General features: G+C 43.4%; 2 protein-coding genes across 3 annotated transcripts in view; both read left to right on the top strand.

Moving 5' to 3' along the window:
- ccdc92 (coiled-coil domain containing 92) overlaps positions 1-21170 on the top strand; it is a 45226-nt gene extending 24056 nt beyond the window's left edge. For both annotated transcript variants that reach the window (XM_078554608.1, XM_078554609.1), the window contains exon 4: positions 19763-21170. In XM_078554608.1, the coding sequence (XP_078410734.1) occupies positions 19763-20541 (779 nt within the window). In that variant the 3' untranslated portion in view covers positions 20542-21170. The remainder of the gene's footprint in view (positions 1-19762) is intronic.
- The window catches only part of eif2b1 (eukaryotic translation initiation factor 2B, subunit 1 alpha), a 1065098-nt gene that overhangs the window by 522059 nt on the left and 517723 nt on the right, over positions 1-25316 (top strand). The gene's annotated exons all lie outside the window — the stretch shown is intronic.

Below are 25316 nucleotides of genomic sequence, written 5' to 3'. Positions count from 1 at the left end.
GTATCACTTCCTTCATGATTGTAATTTTCCTGAGTTCCTCCCTCCCAGTTCCTGATTTACATCTATTTCTGGGTGTTACTCGTATCATCTGTGCTGAAGACCGATGCAAACTAACTCTTCAAAGTAACAATGCAATTCTGCTGCTGCTGATGGCCCACAGCGCCTCATGGATGCCCAGTTTTTAGTTGTTAGATCTGTTTGAAATCTATCCCAATTAGCATGGTGATAGTGCCACACAAAACGATGGAGAATATCCTCAATATGAAGATGGGACTTAGCCTCCACAAGGACTGTGTGGTGGTCACTCCTACCAATCATGGTACCGTCATGGACAGATGCATCTGCAACAGGTAGATTGGTGCGGATGAGTTCAAGTATGTCTTTCCCTCCTTTTGGTTTCCTTACCACTTGCTGCAGACTCTGTTTAGCAGCTATGACCTTTAGGATTCGGCCAGCTCAGTCAGTAGTGGTGCTATCAAGCCACTCTTGGTGATGGATATTGAAGTCCCCCACCCAGAGCACATTCTGCACCTTTGCCACCCTCAGTGCTTCCTCCAAGTGGTGTTCAACATGGAGGAGCACTGATTCATCAGCTGAGGTAGGGCAGTAGGTAGTAATCAGATGGAGGTTTCCTTGTCCATGTTTGACTTGATGCCATGAGACTTCATGGGGCTGGAGTTGATGTTGAGCACTCCCAGGGCAACTCACTCCTGACTGTATACCAGCTAGCCCAGTTCAGTTTCTGTGTCGGCCCAATCTCTGCTGAGTCTGTCCTGCCAGTGGGATGAACATACCTAGCGATGGTGATGATGGTGTCGTTTTTCTTTATTCATTCACGGGATGTGGGCTTCGCTGGCTAGGCCAGCATTTATTCCCCATCCCTAGTTACCCTTGAGAAGGTGGTGGTGAGCTGCCTTCTTGAACCGCTGCAGTCCATGTGGTATAAGTACACCCACAGAGCTGTTAGGGAGGGAGTTCCAGAATTTTGACCCAGCGACAGTGAAGGAACGGCGATATATTTCCAAGTCAGGAGGTGAGTGGCATGGAGGGGAATTTCGAGGTGGTGGTGTTCCCATCTATCTGCTGCCCTTGTCCTTCTAGATGGTAGTGGTTGTGGGTTTGGAAGTTGTTGTCTAAGGTGCCTTGGTGAATTCCTGCAGTGCGTCTTGTAGATGGTACACACTGCTGCTACTGTACGTCGGTGGTGGAGGGAGTGAATGTTTGTGGATGTGGTGTCAAGGTCAGAAGTGGGGATGTTCACTGATGATTGCACAATGTTCAGCACCATTCGCAACTCCTCAGATACTGAAGCAGTCCATGTCCAAATGCAGCAAGACTTGAACAATATCCAGGCTTTGGCTGACAAGTCGCAAGTAACATTCATGCCACACAAGTGCCAGGCAATAACAATCTCCAACAAGAGAAAATATAACCACTGCTCCTAGACATTCAATCGCATTACCGTCACTGAATCCCCCCATTATTAACATTTTGAGGGCTACCATTGACCAGAAACTGAACTGGACTAGCCATACAAATACTGTGGCTACAAGAGCAGGACAGAGACTAGGAATCCTGCGGTGAGTAACTCACCTCCTGACTCCCCAAAGCTTGTCCACCACAGTTATGGCACAGCAGATGGTAAATGCTGAGGTGCTCATATCCCAGAGGGAAACTTGAAACAAATGCCACAACTGCTTTTGCAATTTTTATTTTTATTTCGAAATGTGTACCTTGAATTCAGTAGTAATAAGTCCACTGAATCTTGGAGGTTTTTTACAAAAATAAATTAAACATTTGTTAATAAAAGAAATGATTTTAAGCACACACACAGGCCTACAAATTACTACTATGATAACTCCTAGCTCCCCTAATTAACCTAACTCCCAGTTACACCTCCGTTAAGGCAACAGTAAAACAACATAGATTTCAACAGACCCAGGCAAAGCAGACAATACCCTGGGCAGCAGCTTGGTACATAGAGGCTAGAGGCTTTTCACACTTGTTAGATCTTAGAATGCCTTCTTACACATAATCTCATCTCCTTTATACAGGTTTCTCCCTTTTTAATGTAAATCCCATTGTCCCAATATGTCTTTGCAACTTTAGTTTTTTCATAATATAAATCTTTCATAGCACTCATATATTATCAGTAATCATTGTGAAAAATAAACTCACTGTTTGGCTTAGCCTGTTATGCCTAGGTGTAACATCTTACAATCTCTTTGAAATTCACTAGTCTAGGTTATCTAAAAATGCAAATTTTCCTTTACACCTCACATTCTAAAACTTCAGCCATGTTTACTTATTTAACATTTCAAACCTAGCTTCTCTCTGACACAACAAAGTCTTCAGACCAGCTGTTTTTAATTCAGTTAAGTCCACGCACATGCACAGACAACCCAGACCTCAACTATTAACCTAACTTGACAATAAATTACAATGATATTATGAAAATAATTATATTTTCATGACAGCCATCTACAAGGCACAAGTCAGGAGAGTGATGGAATGGTCTCCATTTGCCTCGATGAGTGCAGCTCCAACAACACTTGAAGTTTGACACCATGCAGGACAAAGCAGCCCACTTGATTGGCACCCCACCCACAAACATTCACTCCCTCCATCACCGACACACAGTGGCAGCAGTGTGTACCATCTACAAGATGCACTGCAGGAATTCAACAAACCTTTTATAAACAGCACTTTCCAAACCCACGACCACTACCACCTAGAAGAACAAGGTGAGATAGGTGAGAACACCATCACCTGGAAGTTCCCCTCCAAGCTTCTCACCATCCTGACTTGGAAATATATCACCGTTCCTTCACTGTCGCTGGGTCACAATCCTGGAACTCCCTCTCTAACAGCACTGTGGGTGTACCTACACCACATGGGCTGCAGCGGTTCAAGAAGGCAGCTCACCACCACCTTCTCAGGGGCAGTTAGGAATGGGCAATAAATGCTGGCCCAGCCAGCGAAGCCCACATCCCGTGAATGATTAAAAAAGACTAGTCAGTGCAAGAAGCTACATATATTCATATACCCGGACCCGACCTCTGCAGGGAAAAGGAACGTGCAGGCAGTGTGCCTTTTTTGAATTTAAAAAAAGCATGGGGAACAATAGCTCCTTGGAGCATTCCCCATGGCAACCCCTCAACCAATCGGAGCTGACTTGCCAACCAATCAGCACCCTTTTCTCATGCAGTATAAATTGTTGCTCACGTTGAAATTTGGCATTCTTGTGTTTGTCCTGATGAGTACTGGATGAAAGGCTTTGACAGAATATCTCTTTTTCGGCAGTACTCAAATTTAACAGAACGATAACCGGGTCTAAAAGGGTTAAGTTATGGGGACTGGTTACATTGACTAGACTTGTACTCCCTAGAGTATAGAAGATTAAGGGATGATCTGATCAAAGTTTTTATGATAAAAGGATTCAATTGGGTAAACAGAGGTAAACTATTTCCCCCTGTGATGAAGTCCAGAACATGGGAGCAGAACCTTAAAATTAGAGCCAAGCCATTTGGAGGTGATGTCTGGAAGCACTTAATGCAATGTGGAAAAGGCTTTAGATGCTGAATTGACCACTCTCTGTTGATGGATTCCCATGAAAGGGGAAACTGGCCATAGGCCATGTGGGATTAAGATGCTGCTCATGTGGTGGATAAGCACCAACACAGACTGATAGGGCGAGAAGGTTTGTTTCCACATTGTAATTTCTCTCTGATGTCAGAAAGGAAATCCCCATCCTCTTTTGTGATTTTTTTTTCCCTGCAGTAGAGAGCTGGTCTTAGAGACGGTTAGAGAAGGGACTGTGTTTACTTTATAACTCTAGATTAAAACTTAATTTCAAAGAACTAGTGTTCTGGAGTTAAACAAAGGTAACTACATAGGCATGAGGGCAGATTTGGCCCTAGTGGACTGGGCAGGAAGACTACAAGGTAGCACAGTTGATGAACAGTGGCAGATATTTCAGGAGATATTCAATTCCTCCCAAGTAAAATATATTCCAAAGAGGAAGAAAGATGGTAAGAGGGGGAAAAGCATCCATGACTAAGCAAGGAAGTTAAAGATAACATAAAGGCAAAAAACTAAGGCATACCAAATTGCAAAGGTCAGTGGCAGGCTAGAAGATTGGGAAACTTTTAAAGATCAACAAAGGTTACTAAAAAAAATAAGAAGAGCAAAGGTAAATTATGAAGGAAAACTAGTGTCAAATGTAAAAACTGATAACAAAAGCTTCTACAAGTATATAAAAGAAAAGAGAGTAGCTAAAGTGAATGTTGGTCCCTTGGAGGACGAGACTGGCGAGTTAATAGTGGGGAATGCAGAAATGGCAGAGATGCTTAATCAATATTTTGCCTCAGTTTTCATGGTGGAGGACATGAGTACCACCCCAACAGTAACAGGTAGTGCAGAGGGTATAGAGAAGGAGGAACTTAGAACAATCACCATCACTAGAGAAAAAGTACTGAGCAAACTATTGAGATTAAAGGGTGACAAGTCCCCAGGACCTGATGGCCTACATCCCAGGGTCTTAAAGGAAGTGGCAATGGAGATAGTGGATGCATTGGCTATAATATTCCAAAATTCCCAGGATTCTGGAAAGGTTCCAGTGGATTGGAAAAATGCTAATGTAACGCCCTTACTCAAAAAGGGAGGGAGGCAGAAAGTAGGAAACTCTAGACCAGTTAGTTTAATGTCTGTCGTTGGGAAATTGTTGGAATCCATTATTAAGCAAGTAGTAATGGGGCATTTGGAAAGTCAAAATGCAATCCGTCAGATTCAGCATGGTTTTATGAGTAAATCGTGTTTGACTAATTTGCTAGAGTTCTTTGAAGATGTGACAAGCAAGGTGGATAATGGGGATCCTATAGATGTAGTATATCTGGACTTCCAGAATGCCTTTGATAAGGTGCCGCACAAAAGATTAATACACAAGCTAAGATCACACGGAATTAGGGATAATATATTAGCTTGGATAGAGGATTGGCTAACCAACAGAAAGCAGAGTTGGGATAAATGGGTCTTTTTCTGGATGGCAAGCTGTAACTAGTGGGGTGCCACAGGGTTCGGTCCTTGGGCCCCAACTATTTACAATCTATATTAATGAATTGGATTCAGGGATAGAAGGTACTATAGCTAAATTTGCAGATGACTCCAAAGTAGGCAGGAAAGTAAATTGCAATGAAGAAATAAGAAATTTACAAATGGAAATGGACAGGTCAGGTGAATGGGCCAAAATTTGGCAGATGGAGTTTAACGTGGATAAGTGTGAGGTTATCTATTTTGGTCAGAAGAATAAAAAGGCAACTTATTATTTATATGGAGAGAAACTTCAGAATGCTTCAGTGCAGAGGGATCTGGGTGTCCTCGTGCGTGAATCGCTGAAAGCTAGTATGCAGGTACAGCAGGTAATAAGGAAGGCAAATGGAATTTTGGCATTTATTGCTAAAGGAATAGAGTATAAAAATAGGAAAGTGTTGTTGCAACTGTACAAGGTATTGGTGAGACCGCACCTGGAGTACTGTGCACAGTTTTGGTCCCCTTACTTGAGGAAGGATGTAGTTGCACTGGAGGCGGTTCAGAGGAGGTTCACTAGATCGATTCCAGAGATGCGGGGCTTGTCTTATGAGGAGAGATTGAGCAGTTTAGGCCTATACCCGCCAGAGTTTAGAAGATGAGAGGAGATCTAATTGAGGTATATAAGATGCTAAAGGGGATGGACAAAGTAGACGTGGAGCGGATGTTTCCTCTTGTGGGACATTCTAGAACGAGAGGCCATAGTTTTAGGCTAAGGGGTGGTAGATTTAAATCAGAGATGAGGAGGAATTACTTTTCTCAAAGGGTCGTGAATCTGTGGAATTCACTACCTCGGAGTGCAGTAGATGCCGGGACGCTGAATAAATTTGAGGAGGAGATAGACAGATTTTTAATTAGTAACGGGTTGAAAGGTTATGGAGAGAGGGCGGGAAATTGGAGTTAAGGCCGAAATGAGATCAGCGATGATCGTATTGAATGGCGGGGCAGGCTCGAGGGGCTGAATTGCCTACTCCTGCTCCCAGTTCTTATGTTCTTCTGAAGTACCATATTTTGTGTTTTAAACGGGAGAAGTGTAAGTACTGTTTCCACCCTTCATGTTAACCCAAGGATCATGTTTGAGTGGAAGTTGTGAAGCCTGTCCATTGCTGTAATTCAGTGTCTTTCCAAAAAAGCCTTGCATTTATATCTCAAGGGAATTGGGGATGGGCAACAAATGTTGGTCTTGACGAGAATGTTCACATCCCAGGAAAGAATAAAAAAATAGTGTCAGAATCTGAAACATCCTAAATTCATGTACAAAGAGTGCAGTGAGTGTTAATATTGGGAAAATTGCAGGCACTTGGGGGAGGTGTGGCATAGTGGTATTGTCACTGGGCTAGTAATCCAGAGACCCAGGGTAACGCTCTGGGGACCCAGATTCGAATATCACCACAGCAGATGGTGGAATTTGAATTCAATAAAAATTTGGAATTAAAAGTCCATGAGATTGTAGATGGTCGGAAAAACCCATCTGGTTCACTAATTTCCTTTGGGGAAGGAAATCTGCCATGCTTACCTGGTCTGGCATGTGACTCCAGACCCACGCAATGTGGTTGAGTCTTACATGCCCTCTGAAATGGCCACTCAGTATCAAACCGCTAAAAAGTCAATAAAAAGGAATGAAACCAGATGGACCAGTCAGTGAATCTGTTAGTGATTTGTTTTGAGGGAGGAATGTTGGCCCAGACACTGGGAAAACTAAAAGGAAATGCTGTGGGGATAATGCTGTTTTCCTTCAGATTGTCGTGAAATCTTTAATGCTCACCTGAATCGCAGTAATAAGCTTGTGCGTTGCAGTTTAATGCATTATTGAGAAGAGAGCACCTCCACCTGTGCAGTACCCAATCATTGTAGTTGTAGGGACTCTGGCCTCGGCAAGATTATTAAACCTGTGACCTTCCAAAGGGACAAGAACAACAACGGGGCCAAAGTGACATGTGAAACTGAGACACTCCCATGGACTCTCTGCTGTAGCCTCTGAAATCCTGTCAGCTGCCCGAAGGTTACCCCAGTTCAAGGTGATTTAGACAAGTTGAGTGAGTGGGAGATGCAGTATAACATGGATAAGTGTGAAGTTACCCACTTTGGTAGGGAAAACAGAATGGCAGAGTATTATTTAAATGGTGATAAATTGGGAAATGTTGGTGTACAAAGGGACCTGGCTGTCCTTGTACACCAATCACTGAAAGCAAGCATGCAGGTGCAGCAAGCAGTTAAGAAGGCAAATGGTATGTTGGCCTTAATTGTGAAAGGACTTGAGCACAGGAGCAAGGATGTCTTACTGCAGCTGTACAGGGCCTTGGTGAGACCACACCTGGAGTATTGTGCGCTGTTTTGGTCTCCTTACCTAAGAAAGGATATACTTTCCGTAGAGGGAGTGCAGCAAAGGTTCACCAGACTGATTCCTGGGAAGGCAGGATTGTCATATGAGGAGAGATTGAGCCGACTAGGCCCTGTATTCACTGGAGTTTAGAAGAATGAGAGGAGATCTCATTGAAACGTATAAAATTCTGACAGGGCTGGACAGACTGGATACATGGATGATGTTTCCTCTGGCTGGGGGATCTAGAACAAGGGGTCACAATCTCAGGATACGGGGTAGGCCATTTAGGACTGAGATGAGGAGAAACTTCTTCACCCAGAGGGTGGTGAACCTGTGGACTTCTCCACCACAGAAGCTTGTGGAGGCCAAGTCCCTGAATATATTTACGAAGGAAGTAGATAGATTTCTGGACTCTAAAGTCGTCAAGGGGTATGGGGAGAGAGCAGGAATACAGCGTTGCGATAGAGGATCAGCCATGATCATATTGAATGGCAGAGCAGGCTCGAGGGGCCGAGTGGCCTACTTCTCCTACTTACTATGTGTCTATGTTTCTATGTCCCCTGGTTTTAGACTCACCAGCCACAGGCAACATCTTATCTGCATCCACACCCTGTCAAGCCCTGTGAGAATTATGTAAGTTTCCGTGAGGTCACCCTTTACTCTTCGAAATTCTAGGAATATGGGAGACTTATAAAGAAGGCAAATGCACATGGGATACAGGGCAATTTGAATAGGTGGATTCAAAATTGGCTTAGCTGTAGGAGACAGAGGTTGATGACAGAAGGATGCTTTAGTGACTGGAAGCCAGTGTCCAGTGGCGTACCACAGGGATCTGTGCTGGGTCCTCTATTATTCGTCATTTATATAAATGACATAGATGACTATGTCGAGGGTAGGATTAGTAAGTTTGCAGATGACACAAAGATTGGCCGGGTGGTTAACAGTAAGGTTGGGTGTCTTGGGCTACAGGAAGATATAGACGGGATGGTCAAATGGGCAGATTAGTGGCAGATGGAATTTAACCCTTAAAAGTGTGAGGTGATACACTTTGAAAGGAGTAATCTGACAAGGAAGTATTCAATGAACGGCATGACACTAGGAAGTCCTGAGGAACAAAGGGACCTTGGCGTGTGTGCCCATAGATCTCTGAAGGCAGAGGGGCATGTTAGTGGGGTGGTGAAAAAGGCATATGGGACACTTGCCTTTATCAAACGAGGCATAGATTGCAAAAGTAGGGAGGTCATGTTGGAGTTGTATAGAACCTTGGTGAGGCCACAGCTGGAGTACTGTGTGCAGTTCTGGTCGCCACATTATAGGAAGGATGTGATTGCACTGGAGGGGTGCAGAGGAGATTCACCAGGATGTTGCCTGGGATGAAACATTTAAGTTATGAAGAGAGGTTGGATAGACTTGGGTTTTTTTCGTTGGAGCAGAGAAGACTGAGGGGTGACCTGATCAAGATGTACAAGATTATGAGGGGCATGGACAGGTTGGATAGGGAGCAGCTGTTCCCCTTAGTTGAAGGGTCAGTCACGAGGGGACATAAATTCAAGGCGAGGGGCAGGAGGTTTAGGGGGATGTGAGGAAAAACTTTTTTACCCAGAGGGTGGTGATGGTCTGGAATGCACTGCCTGGGAGGGTGGTGGAGGTGGGTTGCCTCACATCCTTCAATAAGTACCTGGATGAGTACTTGGCACGTCATAACATTCAAGGCTATGGGCCAAGTGCTGGTAAATGGGATTAGGTAGGTAGGTCAGGTGTTTCTCACGTGTCGGTGCAAACTCGATGGGCCGAAGGGCCTCTTCTGCACTGAGAGATTCTGTGAAATGCAGACCCAGTCTCCTCAATCTCTCCTCATATGACAATCCCACCATCCCAGGGATTAATCTGGCGAACCACTGTTGCACTCCCTCTACGGCAAGTATATCCCTCCTTAGGGGACAAAACTGTACATAATATTCCAGGTGAGGCCTCACCAAATCTCTATACAACTGCAGCAAAACATCTTTACTCCTGTACTCAAATCCCCTTGCGATGAAGGCCAAGACTAATTCCCTTCCTAATTGCTTGCTGCACCTACATGCTAGCTTTTAGTGACTCATGAACAAGGAAACCCAGGTCCCTTTGGACACCTGCACTTCACAATCTCTCTCCATTTAAGAAATATTCTGTCTTTTTGGTTTTTCTACCCAAAGTTAATAACGTCACACTTATTCACATTATATTCCATCTGCCATGTTCTAGCCCATTTGCTTAGCCCATCCAAGTCCTCTTGAAGCCTCCTTGCGTCTTCCTCACAACTTACATTCCCACCATGTTTGGTGTCGTAAGCAAATTTGGAAATACTGCCATTGGCCCCCACATCCAAATCATTGATGTAGATCGTGAACAGCTGTGGACCCAGCGTTGCTCCTTATAGTACCCTCTTTAGTAACAGCCTGAGCTCAAAGACCCCTGGATTCCCCTTTTAAACCCCAATTTAAAAACTTAACCTGTACTATAACACCAAAGGAGTGTTTGATCTTGATGTGTACAACAGCTGATCTTTCATACATTTGCTGAACCTTTTTGTTAAATTTAGTGTAATTTAAGAAGTTACTGTGATCTTACAGTTCAGAAGTTTAGGTTAAAAACTCACTCTGCCAGTTTAAAGCCAAGCGAATGCTTTGATTTGTGTTAAACTGATATAAACAGTGTGATTGGAATCAGGGCCTGTGCTTGATGTTGGCAATGGTACATCAGGCAGACACAGTAATTGTGGAGATGCTTTGCTCGGTTAGAAACCAGTCAGGTGAAACATGCCTCATTGTAAAAAGAGCCCGAGGTGAATGAAAATCTGTCAACTGACCCAATCTACCCAGGATTTGTTTTGTTTATTAACTGATGCTAGTGGCAAACAAGTTGGTTTATTGGTAGTTAGTTTGTAATCCTCTCAAAGGAGGAATGGACATTAGATCCTTTACGATTGTCCTAAGTTTTGCTTTTTTAAATAGATTTTGATGGTGAAGCTTAGTTTCAAATTTGGTGATTTAGTTGACTGTTGGTATTGACTGTTGGTATTCTGTGGTATTAAGACTTGAAACTAGAATTAATATTTTAATGCATCACTCCACACTGACCCAGTCATGAACTTAGTTAATCCTGGAGTTACTGTGATCTCCTTTTGTAGCTTCTGTCTTGTGATGCCTAATGTAGGTAACCTTTCAGGAGTACTCTCTACACTAAATCTCAGTTGATCAGTGTTGATCACTAATACCACATACAGGATATCAAGCCAATTGTAGAATTACGCCCATTTGCAGAACAATGCAATTATTATAAAGGACTGTGTGCAAATGCAAACTGATTCTGCCCTGGTAACTGGATATGTAAACAGGATCTGCATTAACTCCTGCAGGTTCTCAGTAATACTTAGCATATACAGCATCCGTGAAGTGCACTCACCATAAAGACTGTAACACTTTAAATAGATCCGTCTTCTCAGGACAAACAGGGATGAGCAATAAGTGCCTCACCAGTGCTGCTCATGACCTGAGAGTGATTGAAACATGCAAGAAGGGAAATATTACATGTGTGGTGAGTGTCATAGGACAAACAAAGGAACAGGAGTAGGCCATTCAGCCCATTGAGCCTGCTCCACCATTCAATTAGATCTTGGCTGATCATCTACCTCAACACCATTGTCCTGCGCTATCCCCATATCCCTTGATGTCATTAGCCTCCAGAAATCTATCAATTTCTAAACTGAACATGCTCAATGATTGAGCTTCCACAGCCCTCTGGGGTAAAGAATTCCAAGGATTCACCACCCTCTGAGTGAAGAAATTCCTCGTTATGTCAATCCTAAATGGCTTGCCCCTTATTCTGAGACTGTTTCCCCTGCTTCTAGACCCACCAACTAGGGGAAACATCCCTATCTACATCCACCCTGTCATGCCCTGTAAGAGTTTTGTAAGTTTCAATGAGATCACCTCTCATTCTTCAAAGCTCTAGGAAATACAGGCCCAGTTTCCTCAATCTCTCCTCATAAGACAATCCTGCCATCCCAGAGATTAGTCTGGTGAACCTCAGTTGCGCTCCCTCTATGGCAAGTACATCCTTCCTTAGATAAAGAGACCAAAACTGTACACACTACTCCAAGTGCAGTCTCACCAAGGCTTTATACAATTGCAACAAGACGTCTTTACTCCAGTACTCAAATCCCTTTGTGATGAGGGCCATCATACCATTTACTTTCCTAAATACTTGCTGCACCTGCATGCTTGCTTTTAGTGAATTATGAACAAGGAAATCCAGGTCCCTTGGGATACCCGCACTTCACAATCCCTCTCCATTTAAGAAATATTCTGACTTTGTTTTTTCTATCAAAATGGATAACTTTACACATTCACATTATATTCCATCTGCCATATTCTAGCCCATTCATTTAGCCTGTCCAAGTCTGCTTGAAGCCTCTTTGCATCCTCCTCATAACTTACATTCCCACCTAGTTTTGTGTCATCAGCAAATTTAGAAATATTACAGTTGATCCCCACATCTAAATCATTTATATAGATTGTGAACAGCTGTGGCCCCAGCACTGATCCTTGCAGTAACTCACGAGTAGGAGCCTGCCATCTTGAGAATGACCTGTTTATTCCTTCTCCCTGCTTTCTGTCTGTTAGCCAATTCTCAATCCATACCACATAGATTACCCCCAATCCCACATGCTTTAATTTTGCCTACAACCTCCTGTTTGGGACCTTATCAAAAGCCTTCTGAAAATCCAAATACACCACTTCCTCTGGCTCTCCTTTATCTATGCTACAAGTAATATCCTCAAAAAACTCCAACAGGTTTGTCAAACATGATTTCCCTTTCATAATTCCATGTTGACTCTGCCCAATTTTACCATTATTTTCCAAGTGCCCAGTTATCACATCCTTTATAATCAATTCTAACATTTTCCCTGCTACTAATGTCAAACTAACAGGTCTGTACTTTTCTATTCTCCCTTTTCCTCCCTTCTTAAATATTTGGGTTACATTTGCTACTTTCCAGTCTGCGGGAACCTTTCCAGAATCTGTAGAATTTTGATAACCACCAATGCATCCACTATTCTTCTAGCCACCTCCTTCAACACTCTGGGATGGAGCTCATTTGGTCCAGGGGATTTATCAACCTATAATCCAGTTAATTTTTTGAGTACTACCTCTTTATTAATACTGATATCTTTTAGTTCCTAAGTTTCATAAGCCCCTTGGTTCCCTAGTATTTCTGGGAGATTTTCTGTTTCATCTTCCATGAAGACAGACAGTAATTGTTTAGTTTCTCCGCCATTTCCCTGCTCTCCATTATAAATTCTCCTGTCTCCGCCTGTAATGGACCCACATTTGTCCTAGCTAATCTTTTCCTTGTAATATATCTAAAAAAGCTTTTACAGTCGGCCTTCATTTTCCTTGCTAGTTTGTATTGGTATTCTCTTTTCCCTTTATCAGTTTCCTGGTCCTCCTTTGCTGGATTCTAAATTGATCCCAATCCTGTAGTTTACCACTTTGCCTGGCAACCTTTGATCTAATGCAATCTTTCACTTCTTTTGTTGGCTGTGTTGTTAAATATCATTTATTACTGCACATAATAGCCCTGAATCCAGTACACACTGGGGATTACTGCTCCTGCTCTGGCGAAAGGCTGACTCCGCTCAAACAATTGAACAGTTAGAGCAGACCTACTCCTGGGAGAAACCTGAAAACCACTGGATGGCTTAGGATCCTTTTGGATCATGCACATACTCACTGTTCTTTATGTATTCATAGGAACAGGAAGAGGCCATTCACCCCTTCCAGCCTCTTCTGCCATTCAAGTAAATCATAACTGATCTGTACCTCAAGGTGTCTTTTGTCCATATCCTTGGCCAACAAAAATCTATTCTCGATGTGGAAATGTTAGTTTGCCCAGATTTCCATTATTCTTTGTGTAAAAGAAAAAGTGCTTTCTGATTTCCCTCCTGGACAGCCAAGCTCGAATGATAAATTGTTGCTCCCAGTACTCCACAACCAGAGGAAATAGTTTCTCTGCGTGTGTCCCATTGATTCACTTAACTGTTCTCCAGGGAATACAAGCCTAGTCTAGGCAACATGTGCTCGTTATTTAACCCTTTCAGCTCGGATTTCATTCTGGTGAATTTACACTGCACCCTCTGCCAGGCTAATATGTCCTTCCTGAGGCACAGTGACTCCGGAGCCCAGATGGGGTCTGAATCAGCTTCCATACAACAGAAACATTTCCTTAAGATAAAAGCAAAAAACTGCAGATGCTGGAAATCCAAAACAAAAATAAAAATACCTGGAAAAACTCAGCAGGTCTGACAGCATCTGCGGAGAGGAACACAGTTAACGTTTCGAGTCCATATGACTCTTCAACAGAGCTAAGTAAAAATAGAAAAGAGGTGAAATATAAGCTGGTTTAAGGGGGGTGGGACAGGTAGACCTGGATAGAGGGCCAGTGATAGGTGGAGATAACCAAAAGATGTCACAGACAAAAGGCCAAAGAGGTGTTGAAGGTGGTGATATTATCTAAGGAATGTGCTAATTAAGGGTAGAAAGCAGGACAAGCAAGGTACAGATAGCCCTAGTCGGGGTGGGGTGGGGGGAAGGGAAGGGATCAAAATAGGCTAAAAGGTAGAGATAAAACAATGGATGGAAATACATTTAAAAATAATGGAAATAGGTGGGAAAAGAAAAATCTATATAAATTATTGGAAAAAAGGGGGACCAGAAAGTGGGTAGGGATGGAGGAGAGAGTTCATGATCTAAAATTGTTGAACTCAATATTCAGTCCGGAAGGCTGTAAAGTGCCCAGTCGGAAGATGAGGTGCTGTTCCTCCAGTTTGCGTTGAGCTTCACTGGAACATTGCAGCAGGCCAAGGACAGACATGTGGGCATGAGAGCAGGATGGAGTGTTAAAATGGCAAGCAACAGGGAGGTCTGGGTAATGCTTGCGGACAGACTGAAGGTGTTCCGCAAAGCGGTCACCCAGTCTCTGTTTGGTCTCCCCAATGTAGAGGAAACCGCATTGGGAGCAGCGAATGCAGTAGACTAAATTGAGGGAAGTGCAAATGAAATGCTGCTTCACTTGAAATGTCACCTATTAGCACATTCCTTAGAAAATATCACCACCGTCAACACCTCTTTGTCCTTTTGTCTATTACATCATTTGGCAATCTCCACCTATCACTGGCCCTCTATTCAACTCTACCTGTCCCACCCCCCCCACCCAAACCAGCTTATATTTCACCTCTTTTCTATTTTCTCTCCCTCCCAGAAACATGATAGGGTCCACCGTGTCCTCACTTATCACCTCACCAGCCTCCGCATTCAAAGGATCATCCTCCACCATTTCCGCCAACTCCAGCATGATGCCACCACCAAACACATCTTCCCTTCACACCCCCTGCGGCATTCCGCAGGGATCGTTCCCTCCGGGACACCCTGGTCCACTCCTCCATCACCCCCTACACCTCAACCCCCTCCCAAGGCACCTTCCCTTGCAACCGCAGAAGGTGCAACACCTGCCCCTTCACTTCCCCTCTCCTCACCGTCCAAGGGCCCAAACACTCCTTTCAAGTGAAGCAGCATTTCACTTGCGCTTCCCTCAATTTGGTCTACTGTATTCGCTGCCCCCAATGCGGTTTCCTCTACATTGGGGAGACCAAACAGAGACTGGGTGACCGCTTTGTGGAACACCTTTGGTCTGTCCGCAAGCATTACCCAGACCTCCCTGTCGCTTGCCATTTCAACACTCCACCTTGCTCTCATGCCCACATGTCTGTCCTTGGCTTGCTGCATTGTTCCAGTGAAGCTCAACGCAAACTGGAGGAACAGCACCTCATCTTCCAACTAGGCACTTTACAGCCTTCCGGACTGAATATTGAGTTCAACAATTTTAGATCATGAACTCTTTCCTCCATCCCCACCCCCTTTCCGGTCCCCCTTTTTTCCAATAATTTTTCTTTTCCCACCTATTTCCATTATTTTTAAATGTATTTCCATCCATTGTTTTATCTCTACCTTTTAACCTATTTCGATCACTTCCCCCCACCCCACCCCCACTAGGGCTATCTGTACCTTGCTCGTCCTGCTTTCTACCCTTAATGTCACCTATTAGCACATTCTTTAGAAAATATCACCACCGTCAACACCCCTTTGTCCTTTTGTCTATGACATCATTTGGCAATCTCCACCTATCACTGGCCCTCTATCCAGCTCTACCCATCCCACCCCCCGCCACTTAAACCAGCTTATATTTCACCTCTTTTCTATTTTTACTTAGTTCTGTTGAAGAGTCATACGGACTCGAAACATTAACTGTGTTCCTCTCCGCAGATGCTGTCAGACCTGCTGAGTTTTTCCAGAAACATTTCCTTGCCTTATTATTCCAGCCCCTTAAGATAAAGGTGGCCTTTTTGATTACTTTTTGTAACTGTTCACTAGCTCCTAGTGATTTATGTACATGAAGACCCAACCAAACACCTCCACAGTTCCAAGTCTCTCACTATTGAAAATTCTAAGCTTTGGCATGATCAATGTTTACTGAAATATCCCAGACAAAGGGGTGAATCTGCCTTTAAGCTTATTTAGTTCTTATTAGCTGGATTTCCAAATCTCTTGTTGAGGCAGTTTTCCATAAATATCATAGAAATGATGAGTTATGTTGATTTGCTGAAAATTTTCAGGATATTGAGGGGAACTGATAGGCTAGATAAAGAGAAGCTGTTTGCCCTGGTTGGAGAATTTAGGTCTCGGGGGCAGAGTCTGAAAATTAGAGCCAGACTTCTCAGGAGTGAAATTAGAAAACCCCTTCACATATAAGAGGGTGTTCAAGAAGGCAGCTCACCACCACCTTCTCAAGGGCATCTAGGGATAGGGAATATAAATGCTGGCCCAGCCAGCAAAGCCCACATCCCATGAACAAAAAAAATAACTGGACAACTGAGAGAATTAATTTAATAATTCATATGCTGCACTATATTTTATAAATGCTCCCTGTCAGAAGTGGAATTTCAGATTTGGCATTGTGGGAATGATACAAACTCACTGACTATTGCCCAGTTTTAATCCACAATTCCTGATGTTGGCTGCTATTTATCTATGTTCCAGGTTCTCTGTTATAGAACATTGAAAGAGCATTCAGGCAATTAATCACAGGATCTACAGGAACAGCTTTCTGTCACAAACAAACACTATGTTTGGAACACTCTTTTTTCAAATGGCAATTGAGCTATATTAATTGTTAATTTTAATTATGAGATTAATAGATTTTTGTTCACCAAAGCTACGAATGGATCTGGGGGAAAGGTGGGTATGTAGGGTTAGGTTGTAGATCAGCCATGATCCCATTGAATGAAGTAACAGACTGAAGGGGCTGAATGGCCTCTTGCATTGTAATAATCTATGATTAATGCCTGTGGGGTGGTGTTTGTTTGTGACAGAAAGCTGTTCCTGTAGATCCTGTGATTAATTGCCTGAATGCTCTTTCAGTGTTCTATAACAGAGAACCTGGAACATAGATAAATAGCAGCCAACATCAGGAATTGTGGATTAAAACTGGGCAATAGTCAGTGAGTTTGTATCATTCCCACAATGCCAAATCTGAAATTCCACTTCTGACAGGGAGCACTTATAAAATATAGAAAAGCATATGAATTATTAAATTAATTCTCTTAGCAGTCCAGTTATTTTTTTTTGTTCATGGGATGTGGGCTTTGCTGGCTGGGCCAGCATTTATATTCCCCATCCCTAGTTGCCCTTGAGAAGGTGGTGGTGAGCTGCCTTCTTGAACCACTGCAGTCCAAGTGGTGTAGGTACACCCACAGTGCTGTTAGGAAGTTCCAGGATTTTGACCCAGCGACAGTGAAGGGACGGCGATATATTTCCAAGTCAGGATGATGAGTGGCTTGGAGGGGAACTTCCAGGTGGTGGTGTTCCCCTCTATCTGCTACCTTTGTCCTTCTAGATGGTAATGGTTGTGGGTTTGGAAGGTGCTGCCTAAGGAGCCTTGGTGAATTCCTGCAGTGCATCCAGTAGATGGTACACACACTGCTGCTACTGTGCGTCGGTGGTGGAGAGAGTGAATGTTTGTGGATGGGGTGCCAATCGAGCGGGGCTGCTTTGTCCTAGACGGTGTCAAACTTCTTGAGTGTTGTGGGAGCTGCACTCATCCAGGCAAGTGGGGAGTATTCCATCACATGCCTGACTTGTGCCTTGTAGATGGTGGACAGGCTTTGGGGAATCAGGAGGTGAGTTACTTGTCGCAGGATTCCCAGCCTCTGACCTGCTCTTGTAGCCACAGTATTTATATGGCTAGTCCAGTTCAGTTTCTGGTCAAAGGTAACCCCCAGGATGTTGATAGTGGAGGATTCAGTGATGGTAATGCCATTGAACATCAAGGGGAGATGGTTAGATTCTCTCGTTGGAGATGGATTTTGCCTCATGGAGTTATTCTCAACACTCCCTTGTTAATACACAGCTATTGCCTCTGAGATTGAACCAAGACCTGCCTTCAGCTGAAGAGACCAAAGACTTTACAAACTCAAACCAGCACTCCACACCTGACCTGCTTTCTCCTAGCTAGCCCTATATTAAACATTTATTCAATGTTTTATTAAAAGATTCAATGGTTTCAATAGTTCCCCACAGTAAAGCACCCATGGCTCCAAAAACTCTTTGCAGGAGTTAATGAAATTATCCAATCTGTAAAATATCATTTGACTATAGAAAAAGTTCATGTTAGTAAGAGATCAGACAGCTGGTGTCATCTCTCACTTTAACAGAACTTGGTGTTACTGTTACTGAGAGGTTATGTTGATGGAGATGGTGGAAGAGGTTCATGTGCAACATAAACATCTCTGCATTTCCAGGAAGTTCCCTGTGATATTAGAAGCAGAGACTTGGGCCTGTTCTTCTCTTCTCTGCCCAAGGACACTGCAGCTTCTGCTGTCTGGCTTGAATCAACTAGTTTGGAGAGAATGTGGGATTACCCTGGTCTGAGTGCTTCAGCTAGTGAGGTAGGCCATCAGGAGCCCTGTACTATTGATATTTAATAATCAAAATTAATGTTTAAGTAACCCAAAGGTCTCCCTGCAGAGAAATAAGAGTTCATGATACTTTTGTTGTAGTAATATTCAGTTCTTATACCAAGTGGTGCTTTCTGGGGCCACTTTACAATACTGAATACACCCTGAGGACAACCTTGGGTTTTTTTTTAGTAAGTATGGAACAATATTCCTGCTGGAGGAGAAGGGCTAACACAGCAAAGACCTTGGAGAACAAAGTCAATGACCAATCATATCCCTGACTCAATTACTCTACATAGACCCAGGAAGGACTTGATGGGCCAGATGGCCTCCTCCTGTGCTAGTATGACTCTGTATCCCCTCACAACTACTCCTCTGGTAAGTGGATTGTGTTTGAGGCACCAGCTCTGGGTGTTTCTGGTTGCAGACCTGGTTTCCATCCACAGGGTGAGGGATCCTTATGAATGCTGATGGTTGTGGCAGAGAGGTAAGATTTCAAAGTTGTCAACCTTTATCTGTAAAAGCTCATTGGCAGCATCATTGTTTGCAAAGGTTAGCAAGGAAGGAGCTTGGGATTCTCCAGAGAGAGAGAGAGAGGGAGAGGACAAGGGAGGAGAAACCATTTCACATTTAGTGTGCTTCACTGAGACAAGTAACATTCATGGTGTTAACTAGTCTTCTTGAAGGAATGTTTGGTTGATTCTAGGAAAGTGTTTATGTGATATGACTTTCAGATAATCTGGGAAAGTGTTTTTAGAACAGGTGTCAGCATGGAACCTCTGACAGGAATCACCATGACACAAGAAGGGAGAGAGGGACTTTGGCTAGTGTGGTGGGCTGTGTGTCCAGCAAGATCTGCATTGTGACCAAGAAATGAAGCCATTGCTTCATGCAGCGTGTCCAGTCTCTGGGAGCATCCTCTGGGCACCTCAAATATATCTTTATGTGAAATCAGATACTATCCCGCAACATGTAACTGATGGAGGTTTGTGGGCAAAATGCCAACATTTGATGGAATTACACATTTTGCAGTCTAACCTCAACCATGTAATACAGAGCTTTAAACCTTAACCCTGTGTTTCCCACTACAGACTAATGCTGGCAGCTTCAGTGTGACCACATCCTGCACAGCAAACAATTTCTTATAAAATATTGCAAGCAGTAATAGAAGAATGTGCTGGAAACACACTGCGGTTCCATCAATGTCTGAGAGAAGATTGGGTCAGAGCCCTGATAATGATTTTATTAACTGTTTTCCATCAGCCTTTATCTTAGCTTCTCTGGTATATGTTTTATTTCAGGTGAGTCAAGAAGTGAAGAATTAAGGAAAAAATATGAAGAACTTGAATCTCAGCTAAAAGCCAAAGAAGATGAAAATAATGAATTGATAAAAGATTTGGAGAAGAAAAATGCAGTGATACTAGTCCTGGAAAACACTATGAAGGAGCGAGAGAAGAAATATTTAGAGGAGTTAAAGTTGAAGAGTCACAAACTCAGCATGCTGTCCAATGAGCTGGAACAGAGAGCAAGCACCATTGCATACCTCACCTCTCAGCTCCACGCAACGAAGAAAAAGCTGATGTCGTCAGTCACTGGGGCCTCAGACACCTCATCTGCTGCAGGCTCAGCATCAACCAACTATAAGCCATCGCCACCCAAAGACAAGATGCCAGAAACCCCAAGGCGTAGAATGAAGAAGAGTCTTTCAACTCCACTAAACACGGAGTTTGCAGAAGTTTACAGACTTGGAACTGATGGAAGAAAGCTTATGTTGCGATCGGAGCCTTTAGATGCTATGCCAGACCCAACACCGTTCCTACAGGCACGGGAGTCTGCTGAAGCACATTTGATGAAGGAGAGGCCTTTACTAATTCCACCCATTCCGTCCGAGCGTGGCTCTGTGGAGCAGCAGAGCCCAGCCAGAGACAAGCAGCACAAGCCACATCACATTGGAGTGGCTCATCGAATCCCACACATTGCCACATCACAGAGTCAGCCTGAAGTGGAAACACTTGCAGTCGACCAGGTTAATGATGGGAAGGTGGTTAGGAAGCATTCAGGGACAGACAGAACTGTGTAAAAGGACTGCTTTACCTTGGCTTAGTTGCTTTTATATGCTGTGCACAAATATAGACAAAACTTCACTTGCAGCAATTTTTTATTTTGTTTTTAATGACAGAGAAAATACGAATGCCAAACTCTGACACTTTATCGGAAACAAACCTGCACAGACTCATTCTGAATTTCATTTTTTTTTTGTCAAGTTGTGAGTAGTTAAACAGTGGCCAAATATGTAATGTGCTGCTTGCTTCTACTAGTAATCTAATTGCACTTGTGGTTTGAGAAAAGCAAGGTCACAGTTCACTTGCTGTTGCACTAAGCAGGTATAATCACTAAAAGAGAGAACTGATATAAACAATGCTAACACACACAACTTACAGCTAAAAATGAAACTGTTTACTCTAATATAACGTTAATGGTTGAAGGTCCGAGTAGCTATACCTCTAATATAGGCTGTCTTTTGTCACATTGTGTGTTGTGGATCTCCTGACAAAGCCTCAACTGGCAGCATGTAAATCATTGTCTCTGTGTATGTACTATGTGTCGTGACCATAAGAGGAACAAATCTTTACAAGTTTCTTCAGGTCATAACTGCATTTATACAAAGTTTGATTTTGTAATCCAATTAAATGACTATTGATGATCTGATTCATTGGTTTCTGAAAGTCATTCCCTTTGTAGCCTTAACACACGAGGTTATTAGCATAAGATTTCATACAAAACCAAGAGATGCAGGAGAGAGTGATGACATGGGCAGTTTGGGACTGCTCATATTTACTATTTACAGAACTGACCTGGGTTTGCAATTTCAGTATTAAAATTGGATGATTGCATCAAACTGCAGGGGGAGGGGGACATAGCAATGTCTGCAGATACATGGATAGTTACAGATCAAGATATAAAAATGTGAAGTAAAGCAAGCTAGAACGATAGGAAGAGAAAACCCATTTTAAATGGCAATGGAGAAACAGGGAGACCTTGAGTAATCCTGAATTAAACCAATGCTAGAAATGCTCAGCCTGTCCAAGCAGCATCTATTTCATTGAAGGATCATCGATCTGAAAGGTCAGGCTGAATTTTCCTGGCTCCAGTGTGAAGCGAGCAGTGTTGGGAAGCTCCCCAGCGCACTTCTGCTTCCAGGAAACTTGCCCAGGGAGAGATGTGAATTGACCTCCCACTGAACAGAAGTGGGTAGCCAATTTAAATAAATAAGGCCCCAATTAGGGGTGATGTTTTGGGCGTACTGGCCCACCACCCCTGGTTGAAAGACAGTCCGGTAATACGGAGCAGACCTGGCAGCATCAGAGTGAAAGAGACCCCCTTTTGGGAGAAATGATGAAATTGTACATCTGGAGGGGTTTCCCCACTGATCCAAAGGACCTGCCTTCTCACTCCCCCTGAGTTATTAATTTAATTGTACTCCCCTGAGCATCCCTCCATGCTGAGGCACCCTCGAGGTCTATTACTTGCCTCAGCAGCACCCAACTTGCCCAATATGGAGCTAAGGCTCCAGAGCAGCAGCTCTCTGTGCCATCAGCATCTATGGCCCTCCTGCCATATTTAATTGGTTGCCTCTGCTGTACTATTAGGCGGCTGCCTTTAGGAAAATAGCTCTGCCACTCTGACTCGGGGCAAGTGCAGCCTCAGGACCATCATTTGGTCCCGATGTTGTGTTCTTTATTCTTTCATTGGATGTGGGTGTTGCTGAAAAGGCCAGCATTTGATATCCATCCCTAACTACCTTTGAACTGAATGGCTTGTTCAGCTATTTCGGAGGGCAGTTAAGAGTCAACCACATTGCTGTGGGTCTGGAGTCACATGTAGGGCAGATCAGGTAAGGACAGCAGATTTCCTTCCTTAAAGGGCATTAGTGAACCAGATGAGTTTTTACACCAATTGATAATAGTTGTCATGGTCACCATTACTGAGACTAGCTTTACAATTCCAGATTTATTAATTGAATTTAAATTCCACCAGTGGCTGTGGTGGGATTTGAACCCATGTCTCCTGAACATTAGCCTGGGCCTCCAGATTACTAATCCGGTGACAATATCACTATTTCACCACCTTCCCCCCTCTAAAGGGGCCTTGTTCACTCTGATGCAGCCAGACCTGCTGAGCATTTCCAGCGTTTTGTTTTTTCAGATTTGTATTTTGCTTTTGAGGTAAACTTCAGCTCATCCAAACTCTCCCCAGTTCCCGTTCACCCTTTATCCCTCTGCTCACAGATCTACATTCACCCCTTTCCAGCAGCATCTCAATTTTAAAATTCTCATGCTTGTTTTCAAATTCCTCCTTGGTCTTGTCCCTCCCTCTCTCTGTAATCTCCAGCTCTACAACCCTCCGAGATATCTGTTCCTCTAATTCTGGCCTTTTGTGCTTCTGCGATTTTAACTGGACCATGTCTTTGTCTTGCTAAGGTCCGGACTTCCCTCCCGAAACTACTTCACTTTTCTTTTTACTCCTTTAAGATGCCCTCTAAAGCCTATCTTTTCACCAAGCTTTTGATTACCTATATACCTCATTATGTGGCTGTGTCACATTCTGTTTGATAAGGCTGCTATGAAGAGTCTTGGGATAAAAACAAAAAGCTAAAAGCTACTGCGGATGCTGGAAATCCAAAACAAAAACAGAATTACCTGGAAAAACTCAGCAGGTCTGGCAGCATCGGCGGAGAAGAAATCAGTTAACGTTTCGAGTCTTCATGACCCTTCGGCAGAACTGCGTATAGTTAGGAGAAAGGTGAAATATAAGCTGGTCTAAGGTGGGGGGGGCGGGGGGGAGAGAGAAGTTGAGGGTGGGGTGATTGTGGAGATAAGCAAGCAGTGATAGGAGCAGATAATCAAAAGATGTCACAGACAAAAGGATCAAAGAGGTGTTGAAGGTGGTGATATTATCTAAGAAAAGTGCTAATTAAGAATGGAAGACAGGACACTCAAGGTACAGCTCTAGTGGGGGTGGGGTGGAAAGACTAACAAGGTTTTAGTTTTAGATTTAAAAATAATGGAAATAGGTCGGAAAAGAAGAATCTATATAAATTATTGAAAAAAAAGGGAGGGGGCAGAAACGGGGTGGGGATAGGGGGAGGGGGAGTTTAAGATCTAAAGTTGTTGAATTCAATATTCAGCCCGGAAGGCTGTAAAGTGCCTAGTCGGAAGATGAGGTGCTGTTTCTCCAGTTTGCGTTGGGCTTCACTGGAACAATGCAGCAAGCCAAGGACAGACATGTGGGCAAGAGAGCAGGGTGGAGTGTTAAAATGGCAAGCGACAGGGAGGTTTGGGTCTTTCTTGCGGACAGACCGCAGGTGTTCGGCAAAGCGGTCGCCCAGTTTGCGTTTGGTCTCTCTAATGTAGAGGAGTCTTGGGATGTTGTACAACATTAAAAGTGCCTTTGCATTAAATGCAAATTTTACACTCTGCTTACTTAACTTCCAATTGTATAAGAATTTTTGTCTGTCAGCTGACCATGGCCTTTGCTAGAAATATGTTTTGGGCCATTTTACCTGCACTCAAATTTCTTTTGTTGAGGAATTGTAGTTTTCACTTCCATGTTCCCTGTAAACCATTGTTGTTTAATGACATTTCTGACTCTGCAAACCGAGGTTCTTTTGAATTACAAGGTTTTGTTTTTCCTCCCTATACATTTGAAATTTTTCATAATAAATGTCTCTTCCCCAACCACACCCCTGCCCAAAAAGATTTAATTTGATTCCTGGTGCTGGGATTTCAGTCCAATGGAACGAGGCTCTCATGATCCTTCTACATGTTTCCCCCCCCACCCTCACCCGTTTTACTGAATTTCTGTCCAAGAGACAGAAATGAAGACATGCAGCCCGACCACTGGACAGCTAATGAAGTACTTATTCGAGTGCGGTCACTTGTTGCAAGAAATGTGAGCCAATTTGCACACAACAAACTCCCACAAACAGCAATGTGATAGTGATCAGATAATATTGGCCAGGACGCTGGGGCAATCTCCCCTGCTGTTCTTCAAAACATCTGAGATCTTTTACATCCACCTGAGAGGTCAAATGGGTCCTCTGTTCAACATGTAATCCAAAAGATGGCACTTCTAATAGTGTACTACTCCCTCAGTACTCCACTGGAGTGTTAGTGTAGGGTTTTGTGCTCAAATCCTTGAACACACAACATTGTGACTCAGGGGCAAAATTACTACTCTCAGAAACAGCTAACCTGAAACTGTAACACTTACAACTGCCAAACCTGATTTGGTTATGACAACTGTCTAAGATTGAGGCCTGCTGCATTATGATTACACATTGTATTCAGACCTCATTCCTTATGTGAAATAAAATCATTTGTGTGAGACATTAATAAGGGATTTAATGATAAACCCAATTGAAGATTGCCATTGAGTAGGGGGGGCAGCACAGTGCTCTTGAATTAAAGTGTTGTGTAAGATGACTTTTTTTATTCTTTCATGAGATGTCAGCTTCACTGGCTGGGCTACCATTTATTGCCCATCCCTACTTGCCCTTGAGAAGATGGTGGTGAGCTGCCTTCCTGAACCGCTGCAGCCCAGGTGGTGGTGTTCCCATCTATCTGCAGCCCTTGTCGTTCTAGATAGTAGTGGTCATGGGTTTGGAAGGTGCTAAAGAGACTTGGTGAATTCCTGCAATGCGCCTTATAGATGGTACACACTGCTGCCACTGTTCGTTGGTGGGGAGGGAGTGAATGTGGATGTGGTGCCAATCAAGCTGCTTTGTCCTGGATGATGTCAAGCTTCTTGAGTGTTCTGGGAGCTGCACTCATCCAGGCAAGTGGGTGATATTCC

Source organism: Cetorhinus maximus, chromosome 12 (genome assembly GCF_964194155.1).
Source record: "Cetorhinus maximus chromosome 12, sCetMax3.hap1.1, whole genome shotgun sequence".
Classification (NCBI taxonomy): Eukaryota; Metazoa; Chordata; class Chondrichthyes; order Lamniformes; family Cetorhinidae; genus Cetorhinus; species Cetorhinus maximus.
Note: the sequence above shows the minus strand (reverse complement) of the source record. Positions and strands in the feature narration are given on the sequence as shown.